General features: G+C 29.8%; 1 protein-coding gene across 3 annotated transcripts in view; it reads left to right on the top strand.

Annotated features, from left to right (window-relative positions):
* LOC116772262 (adenylate cyclase type 2) overlaps positions 1-10,730 on the top strand; it is a 95,439-nt gene that overhangs the window by 73,344 nt on the left and 11,365 nt on the right. For all 3 annotated transcript variants that reach the window (XM_032664368.2, XM_032664367.2, XM_032664371.2), the window contains exons 6-8: positions 6,230-6,442; positions 8,695-8,822; positions 9,339-9,497. In XM_032664368.2, coding sequence (XP_032520259.2) covers positions 6,230-6,442; positions 8,695-8,822; positions 9,339-9,497 — 500 coding nt within the window. The remainder of the gene's footprint in view (positions 1-6,229; positions 6,443-8,694; positions 8,823-9,338; positions 9,498-10,730) is intronic.

Raw genomic sequence — 10,730 nt, 5'->3', positions numbered from 1 at the left:
TTATTTTAAGTGCACATGTTATTATTTCTTTCTGCCGACGTAACGGTATATAGTTTAAAATAATTTATTTCCAATACTTAAGACTTTATGTTATTTTTATTACAGAATTGTAAAATAAATCATAAACCCTGATTCCTATAATGAACAGTTTTGTTACTTCCCTTGAAAACTGAGGTCTAGTTTAAAGTTGTTTTAACCGACTCCAAAAAAGGAGGAGGTACAAAAATGGTCTCAATCTTTTAATGTTTTTTGCTCAATAATTAAAATACTTGTATCAGTTATATTATTAAGAAATAGTTATTTCAATTCTGCTAAGCTCACATAAATAATTTCAAGACAAAGGATCACAGGAATTGCGTCTTCATTAGGTATAAAAATTCTAGTCGCAATAATCTGCCCTTATTCTTTGCAAAGTATTTCATTGTCGCAATATTGTAGAGATGTCGTAGATTATCTATCAGTTTCTATTGGGAAAGAATAAACGATGAAGAAATTAATTTAATGCAAACTTACTTACTTGCAAATTTAACGTTTATCATTCAATAAACTGGTACAATTAATGTAAGTACAAATAATTAGTAATTAATCAATGCACATTAAAATTATTCTCTAATAATTAATTATCTAATTTGTTTCGGTGTCAATTTATATCCTTTAAATCAATAAAGTGAAATTGTGATGATTTATGTTACAAATGTCATCCGATTTGAGTGTTATTGTTATAAATGTCTATTTACAGTTTACAATAAATCTTTGTCCAGACAATAACAATTTTATTATCCGGAAATAATATATTTATGCACGAGGCATTAAATCGCGTTAGTGTTTTTAATTATTATACCTAGTTGTTATATTCAGGAAACCTTGAAAAGTAGTGTTGAAAAAAAGGACATTATGGCAATCACTTATATTTTTTTGTAATTCAGTCGAATATAAAAAAAAGAGTAAACTATTTAACTAAAGATAAATATAAATATTTTAATGTAAAGGCACAATTATCGACTAGTTTTTTTTGTAATATAATTAGGTCATTAAAATGTTTAATTAGTAGAATACTAGTAATTTGTCTTTAACGACTTACGTATTCTGTTCTACTTGATGTCAGGTTTCTTTATCGTGATTTGAGATATCGATCCAACAATATTTCGCTCATATAAAATCATATAATAACTATTAAGTATTGACGTCGTATCTAATGAACAGTTTTGTTATTACAGCATTAATATATTTCTTTATCCTCACGAGATGTTTTCTGACGTCAAGCTGTATTTTCGTGTTCCGCTTGCAACGTGCTCGACACACGTGATTGTCAGTGCGTTCACCTAAATAGCGTTTTTTTTATTTAGAAGGTTGAACGCGAGCCTGATTGAAAGTAGTTGCGGTCGACCTTAGTAAATTACTCAAGATGATGAGAGTTCAGGACCGATATAGTATGATAAATGTCGAGTAAAGAAGTCATGTCTTCTTATTAACTGGAATTCTGTTAAAATAACTGCTACAGGTTCATCACTTGTGGGCGGTAATAGAAGCCAGCTCTGTCAACTTTTCTAATGTACACAAATTTAAAAATGTAATTAAATATCACTTCTAGCTATCAAGTATTGATAATGCAAGGTGAATGACATCAGTTTTGAGTGTGATATGATATGAAGAGTCAATGAAAGTACAGGAATTTCAAAGTTCTGGCCACGAAACAGATCCTTAAACATGTACCTTTGTGTATTATATTTTGTTATTTTTTTTTTGTTTTTACGTTCACTGTAATGTACCGATGAGGCAATTAACAGAACTAATGAGAAATATAATGTTAAAGGTCAAATATGGTATTTCTTTAATTTTAATGTTCGTTCATGAATTGTCTAAATATGTATCTACTTTGTGTATTATGTACACAATGAATATATTTTCCTTAATCTATAGGTACGTGTATGTATGTGCTTAAAATTTAATATTTTGAGAAAAATATTTACGACGACAATAGTTTGATTGTAAATAACCTTGCAAAATGCTAATATTTTATAAAATAAAATAATATAACATTTTTCATGTTTTGTTTCTATATTTTTAATGCGATGGTTCTCGTCCTTTGACTAGTTGTTTTGCGAATACGATTCCAAAATATAATAAATTATATATATTGAGCTCATCTATATAATGTAAAAAAATGTATACAAACTAAGAATTTTACAACCTTTAAAGAATTTTTCGTTTTTCTCATTTGTTAGTATATAAATTAGCTTATTAAACGGTTTAATCAATCTGTGGCTATCTGATGTTATTAAAATCGATAAAAAATCGTATATCTTATAACAAAATTTTAAAATATTATTGTATTATGGCCCATATAAATTGCTCGAAAAACAAAAACATGACATTATCTAAATGTTATAAGTCTATCAGACGTGCCAAACCTACTCAGTATATTGATCCAACACATGATTCAGGCATTGTTTTAAGTTTTTATGTTTTGTTCTATTGAAATTCATTCATCTATCAAATATGTGGAACTTAGCGGTATCGGCTTATAATAAAATGAAGTAACGTTGTAACGAAACGAGTTCTGTTAGATTCAAGGTGTAATCTATCAAAGAAATCTTTGAAATATTAAACATAAGTTAACCGGTTTCATAAACTAATTTATTTCTATATAAAGATAAGAAATTTCTAACCTTATTATTGAATCGCACGTATCGTAATAAAGGTAAATAGAAAGGTAATTTTAAGTATAAGTATCTACAACAAGGGAAATTTAAACAAAGATAACCCGGTCATTACTGTGTTTTACAATTAATTTGTTTACATTTCTTATCGAGTGATAGTGTTGTGACTTATATTAGTAGAAAGCGCTTAGATCATTTATCTAAAAAAAAAAGTGTCGTAATATAAGGAATGGCTACTAACAGGTTACTAATACGTTTTATGTTTAGCTTAGTTACTGAACGGTTCATATTTAACAACAATCGGTTTATTGCGTTTAAAGCTAATCTTCTTAAACTTTCATTACCGCGTACCTACCATTAGATTAACAGCCCTAAACATTAAATATTTTTGTGTTCATCGAAATCATTAGTAAGAGACGGTAAATACTTGTTTATTATTTACCGGAATTCTCTTTGTACTTGCCTCTTGTTCTTGTTTTTCTTAGTAGAATATGAGATTACTCACATAAAGTCTTTTTGTTCTTGGCAGAATTTGAGATTACTCAGAAAAAAAACACAATGTTATCTTAGGAGACTCAATGCTAATGATAATGCTTGTGTCATAAACTAAAATCAAATAACATCTTATTCTAATAAGCTTAGTTCAAACTTTATAAATAACACAATCACGAAAAAGGAACAGTCCCAAGTCACAGAACTAACTAAACTTACAAATTGTCCCTCTCATCTCTGTAACTTTGTAATGATGTTGGCGGAATCCACGTCTTTTCAATAACGTTGTTTCAGATAATTCAGACGGAATATAACAGGAGAGATCTGTGCCTAGTCCATGTTTCTCTAATAAATTGATGCACTAACAGTTCTTAGGTGTTTCATTCATAAGTGTTCTTATATGTTCGAAGGCAGTATTACTTATGGAAACCTATCCGTAGACACAAAAGCCAGCATTCGATCCAAAAATACTATATAAACGACACAACTTTAATTTACCAATTTGATTAATTATTCATATTAAATGATAATTAAAGGATTCTAAACTGCAAGATCGCAAATATGATGAGGAACTGACTGAATGAATGTACGAAATAATGATATACAGTATTTGGAATCTTAAAAATAAAAATATTAATGTTTGGGTTTCACATCAAACACCTAAATAATAAAAGAGGTCGGGTTTTGAACTCGCGGTAGATATGTATTTAAATATATGGTTTCAAACCTGTGGAACCAACTCACGACAACATTTTTATTATCATTATACCTTTTTTCTGTAATAACAACTAATAGAAAATCAACAAAATGAAATCGCAAAAGAATCGGATAAAAAGACATCATTTTATAAATATCTAGTTTTAATGAATATTAATCTATGAGGAAATTGATACATCTGTAAATTAATAGGAGTATTTTGGTTGAAAAATATAAAAAATATTTCTGTATTTGTGATTAATGAGAATGATGTATTTTTATAACGAATTATGAGGAAAATGTTTGATATAAGTTCAGATCACGTTTTCTTGGTATGTCTGAAGTTGGTTTCTTATTTAAACTATGGCTCTATATCGTGAGAGACCAAACGTGTACGTACACATGTAGGTCACTGTCAGTACACTGTTCCAAACAAAAACTCACACAGTATTTCATCTCGAGCTTTGTTATTGTCACTATAATTATATTATATGTGCATACTGATGTATGTACAGATAGCATGCGTTTATTTCCAATGTTTACTCTTTTGTACATAATTCCATGTTATTCGTTTGAACAGGAAATTATTGACTAAGTTCTTCGTAGGAACCAACTCCTGGTACACAAAGAAACTAGTAACAAGCTATTTTTTGCCTTTGAGAATTTGTAATAACCATCAAAGAACGCTGGGAGCGTTCTATGATGAACTTATTTAAGATCTTTTGTATTTATTCTATATAAAAATATTGTAAAGGTTTAGCTAGTATTTTTAAAAAGAAGTCGTTATTGTACATTTTATTAATGTTCGATGTCGCTGTATTAACCGTAATTATAATTATTATGACCTCATAGAAAAAAATAATCATCAATTGTTTACTTATAAGAATCTTGTTGACGGAAGGCTGTTCTGCTCTTAGTCACGTAATCGACTCAAAATTAATATCTGTCATCGCCATTTGCTTGTCCTCCTGTCACGTGTTGAATCATGATGCTATTATTTATTACATGTGTTTTTTTACTCTAACTTTAATTTTTATGTTTGCAAAGAATTAGTCATATATTTTTTATTTGTAAAAAGGCATTTATTCAGTGATGGTTACTGTTTTCACGATATTGTTATTATACGCTCACATAAAAGGTTGATGTGTAGAATGAAATGGATCAGCAAACGTAATTTCTAGAGACAGAAAGTGATAGTCTGTGATTAATCAATAATTATTAAAGAGCCTTTTGAATAATCGTCATTCAAAACAGCAGGAAAGGATTTTGCTCTAAAATTGAAAAAGGCGTTAAAAAACCAACTTATTCGTCGTAATAGACAATTGATCGACATGAGATTGGATTTTATGATTTGAAATCTGAAAGAGACAAACAAAATATCCGATATCGTTAAATTACAAAAGTCAAATAATATTTCAAATTTCAAAAATATAATTAAAGACAATGTTTTATATACAATTAAACTTTGCAATTTTATCTTTTGAAAAATCCACCCTTTCTTAGATGACAAAAAAAATTAATTTATTAAAAAAGTTTCAATCAAATCAAAACTTCCCCTTCTCGTTAATTGATTGCAATTTACGAACTTGACCTTAAAAAATATATAATCTTTTAAATGCTATATTACAAAAATGGCATGACATTACTAAGAGACATGACCTGTTGTGAGGTCACAAGTTCAAGTCCGAATGCCTTAATTTAAAGTGACATACATTTATTAAACATTCACAAATAATAAATGTTCATGCGGAATTGAAATTACAAAAAATAAATATTCTTAAAGTAAGAAACTATTGATTTACACAGCAATAAAAAAATTGAAGCAGATTTATACATTTATTAATTTCTACGTAATATATGAAACAATAACAGAATAAAAAACTATAGAATATAAGTATGTTGAATTTAAAGTAAATAATTATTTTTATTTAGTTTATGTAATTAAAATTACAATTTGACAAAAAAAATTGGCTTGACCCTAGAAAAAGTTTTATTCCAGGACAAAAACATCAACAGTATTAAATCCTTTAGAAAAAATGGTAATCTTTTAAGACTTTACCAAATATGACCAACATTCGTATGGAGTAGGTATAATGTCATTCACGTCGCAGATAATACCGTTCTTTATCTGGCATTCATTCAAATTATCTCAACGGAATTGGGATCCATTTCAGATTAATGAAGTTAGTCTTCTTTGCATTTGAAACAAAACTCAGATTACAACTTACCTCTTTTCATTAAAATCCTTTGAAATGAGGTCGATATTTTCAATTGCTGTAAAACTTATTCGATCATATGAAACATAGCTATGCACAATTTGATATGCAGAACAATGCAATTATCGAACAAAGCGTTTGAAGCGGCGCGTTCCTTTGTTTCAGGTAAAGCGTTCGATAATGCTGAAAATGGCGGAGTCCTGTGCCGACACCTCAAAGCAGACTCGTTTCCACGAGATGCACGTACAGAGGCACAACAACGTCAGTATACTTTACGCTGACATAGTCAACTTCACGCCTCTCTCTGAGCGACTCAGTGCCTCCGACCTCGTGAAGACTTTGAACGAACTCTTTGGTAGATTCGATCAAATCGCTCAGGTAACTTTATTGTTAAAGCAACATAAGTTTTATATCTGTTAGGATCAAGGTAATATCACTCAATACATATTACTTATATCAGTAGTACTTAACAGATATATCTTCTTCTTTCAGGCTTAAATTTTCAACAGAATGTTGCTAGATTTTACAATGTTATAGTATGTACATGCTTAGCTTTATATTATGATTTTTATAAGAAACGACATTTTTTAATGTTTTTCTAGCTTATTTTTTATCTTCCACTTAAAAAGTACAAGTGCGTAAAGATTTATTTTTGTAAACAAAAATTTCATGCTAAGTGCTGATGAAATATTTGTTTTTATGTTTATTAATGTTCGACTTGCGAAAGTTGGATATTGTGCTTTATACAACATAAATGATAAACAATCGTTCTTCATTGAACACACTGTGTTTTAAACTAACAATGTTTTTATTTCCTCAATAAAAACTAGTTATATACGTTTGTTAGGCAGCGCAAATAAAAAGCGATTGAATCCGAAATTATGTTAGCACCGCGCAATATTACTGTTTTTGTGAGCTGGAAACGAATGAATTCATAAAACTGTCCTAAGTTGTATGCAAAACTCATTATAACTTGACTAAGTTAAATAGTAATGAACTTTAAAACAAACGACTTAATATTTCTCATCAAAGGCTTTCAAAATATGAAGGCAAAGAGACAAAAAGACAAGTATTTATATAGGAAAACATAAAGATTCAATCATACGGTGTAACTAGTGAATATTTTAATGTCTACATATTATGTCTTTAGATAATTTGCTTTTATAAACGAAAACATGCGTATAGAACTCCACATAAGTTTGTGTTAGTATAAGCTAACGAGGTCTTTTGTCAGTATATTGGTAGGTTATTGTCTAAATCAAAGCCATCATCAAAGTGTCATGTGTCTAGGTCCGTCCTGCTAGTCCTGTCAAGCCTATGGCTTTGTCGACGAGCTCAGTTAAATTGGCACCGTTTTGAGTCGAAAGGTTTAATTTAAACGCATACCTGACTTAAGCACTTTAAATAACATTGATACAAGTTTTGTCATGATAAAAAAATACTTTGTTTTTCATTAATTTTTACTGTTTAATCGAAACGCTTATAGATGATATCAAAAACAATTTTAATTCAAACCAATTAACATAACGAACGACGAAGTTCAGTGAAACATGAACATGATTGGCTACTTATATTTTAATAAAATGTTGGGATTTAGTACATTTCATTACGATTTAATCAAAAACTGATTTCGGAGTAACTTCTTAATACTGAAGTAAATTTAATGATATTAATTTAAACCGATGTTCAATGGCTGAATTAAGACGAAATATATTTAAATAAACGGACAATAATTCAAAAATCATTGCCTACTCTGATATATCTGTAACGACAGACGCTCGGCCGCAGCTAGTTATTTTTACTGAGAGTAAAATAAGAATAAGGAATGGCTTCGATTTATCTAAAGGGTCGTCTGTCCGAGATATCAACGACGTTTTGTGGACAAAGGGACTTCCAATAAATATAACAGATTGGAGTATTTGATTTCTTTTGAAATTACTTCTATTTCTGACACTGGATTTTGGGCTGGAATCATGTTATTACAGTAGATACTTGTATTTGAGTTTAGCAAATAAAAATATAATTATATAAGACGTTTTAAAAACTTTGTTACAATTAATATTATTTGAAATGAACAATGTATTTTACTATGAAACACATACGCATTCTTCTTTTCACAAACGGACTTGTCATGTCGTTTACAGATAAAAAATAGAGAGCGTTTGTGTCACTTTATTACACGAGTACGTAAAAAATGACTTCGACAGTTATGAATAATATACATATTTATAATATTACGTTACACCTAACACACTAGCTGTCGTTTACCTTTTATTATTATATAAATTAAAGTGGTAAAACTAACGCCCTCTACATCCTAAGTAAGTATTTTCACTGCAATAGACAGTCTATTTTGGTGTAACTGTGAGCTGTTATAATTGTTGAGCGGCGGATGTTACGTGATAATGTCCACTTCCTGGAGGCTTGCTCGACAGAATTAACGTTTAACGAAATATAAATTTTTATATATAAATATTAAAACGAGCTCTACCGGCTATCTAAGATATTATGTTAATGACAAAAAGTAAATGGTAAAATAATTCGAACCTAATTACTTCAATACGGTTTGTTTATATTACTTTATAATAATATAAATATTTATGTTTATATATGTAATAATTGTTCAACAGGAGAATCAATGTATGAGGATCAAAATCCTCGGCGACTGTTACTACTGCGTGTCAGGGCTACCCGTGTCGAGACCGAACCACGCGTACAACTGTGTGAACATGGGTTTACAGATGATAGACGCTATACGGTAATATACTCGTTATTTATACAAGCGTATCAAATGCTATCAGGCCATGGAGGTTGTTAGTGATGCAATGACATTCTTTGGACGATTCAAGGAACATTACGTAATACTTAGCTATTTTATACAGTAAGGGTAGGAACATAGTTGTGAAAATATTATTTTTAACACATCTGCTTAGGGATGCAGACAAATTATATCTGCTAATAGACGTAATAACTTTTTAATATATTTTCTTCGTTGTCTGCTTTACGTACTGAAGGCAAAAAGGTTTTCAACTTTTCTCTTATATCACAATTACTATAGCATTTTTATCTCTTTTATAATTGAATGTATAACGATGACTTGGTGTTGCTAAAACTATACTAGTCATATTGTTTGGAACTAAAAAATATTTCAAAATATTTTTTTTAAATATATTGTTGCTATAAGAGGAAAGAGTGAAACTAATTCGGGATGACCAGTGTCTTATGTGTGGGAGTCGTGTTGAGAAAGATTCCCCAACTATTATAATGCTACCAGTTTCGTCCGCGAGGCGACCGGCTTCAACGTGGACATGAGGATAGGGATCCATACTGGGAACGTGCTCTGTGGAGTGCTCGGACTCAGGAAGTGGCAGTTCGATGTGTGGAGCGATGACGTCACACTCGCCAATCACATGGAGTCCGGGGGTATAGCCGGGTAAGACCGACATACATTTCTTTTTAAGTATATATTCATTCCGTCATCATGAGTTGTATCTTTTCTTATCGACTGTATACTTTACTAATTGTTTGTGACGTCAAATGAGGCTTTCTAAATTCTAGTTTTCATTCATAAACCTACATTGATACTACTTTGTGTGAAAATTTATGAAAAAAAAACTGAAGAAGTCCAAGAAATGTACTTTTACTTCTGTGTTTTAATGATACAGGTAGGTACATGACATACATACAATAATAAATATTATAACTTGCATTTCGTTTTTCACAGTATATAAATATATGACACAGAATCGAATCTAGTCCCAATGTGGTTTATATATTACGAAGTAGTTCAGAGCTGAGATAACTTTTAGTTGTTATGATACTGTATATTAAATAACTTTAGCGATCTGTGGTCTTATTAGCTTACAGAAAAACCTTCTGTAATAAATATATATCACGTTATAAGGATTCTATTGGAATAATTCTTGATAATATATAGCTTAAAGTATTAAGAAACTTAGTATAAGAGTGCGGTTAAATTAATGTTATAAAAACAAAGCATATAAATAAATTTTATGGTAGTAATGTCTTCAGATAAAATTGTAATTAGTTAATTACACCAACTTACCCGCATATAATGACAATGGAGACATTTCAAAATAACATATTGTTTCATAACATTCGTTTTAAAAGCCTTGCCATGTCATTTATAAGTATTTGGGACTTATTTTAAAAACGGGTCTTTTTATTCAAACATAAAACTTTGTACGCATATGTACATCATGCACCGTCGATTAACAGCGACGTCACACGACACAATCGCTTTAACGGAGTGTAATTTCTGTTAGCAATTAGCTTATCTCTGTAATTTTTTAATGTTAAAAGACAATTCTCTCGTCCAATAAAGATTGCTTCTTTCATAATTTTTATACCATTATACTATTCTCGTGCGATATAATGTTAATACATTTTATATTTTTCGGAATATTCCATTTAAAATTCGTATATTCAATTCATGTACAGTATCTGGAAATGAGAAATAACTTTGCAAATAATACAACCGAAAAATCTGTTACAATATAAAAAGATATCGGTTGAATATTTTGAGGGAAAATGTAGTTTGAAATTCGACGAGCTTTATATGAAACTAGTTTATATTTTGTTTTGAAAGTATTTTTGTTCGGCGGATAAAAGCCTCCGTGATGTTCTCGCGGAGGCTTTTATCCGT

This window comes from Danaus plexippus, chromosome 12 (assembly GCF_018135715.1).
Source record: "Danaus plexippus chromosome 12, MEX_DaPlex, whole genome shotgun sequence".
In the NCBI taxonomy this organism is placed as follows: domain Eukaryota; kingdom Metazoa; phylum Arthropoda; class Insecta; order Lepidoptera; family Nymphalidae; genus Danaus; species Danaus plexippus.
Note: the sequence above shows the minus strand (reverse complement) of the source record. Positions and strands in the feature narration are given on the sequence as shown.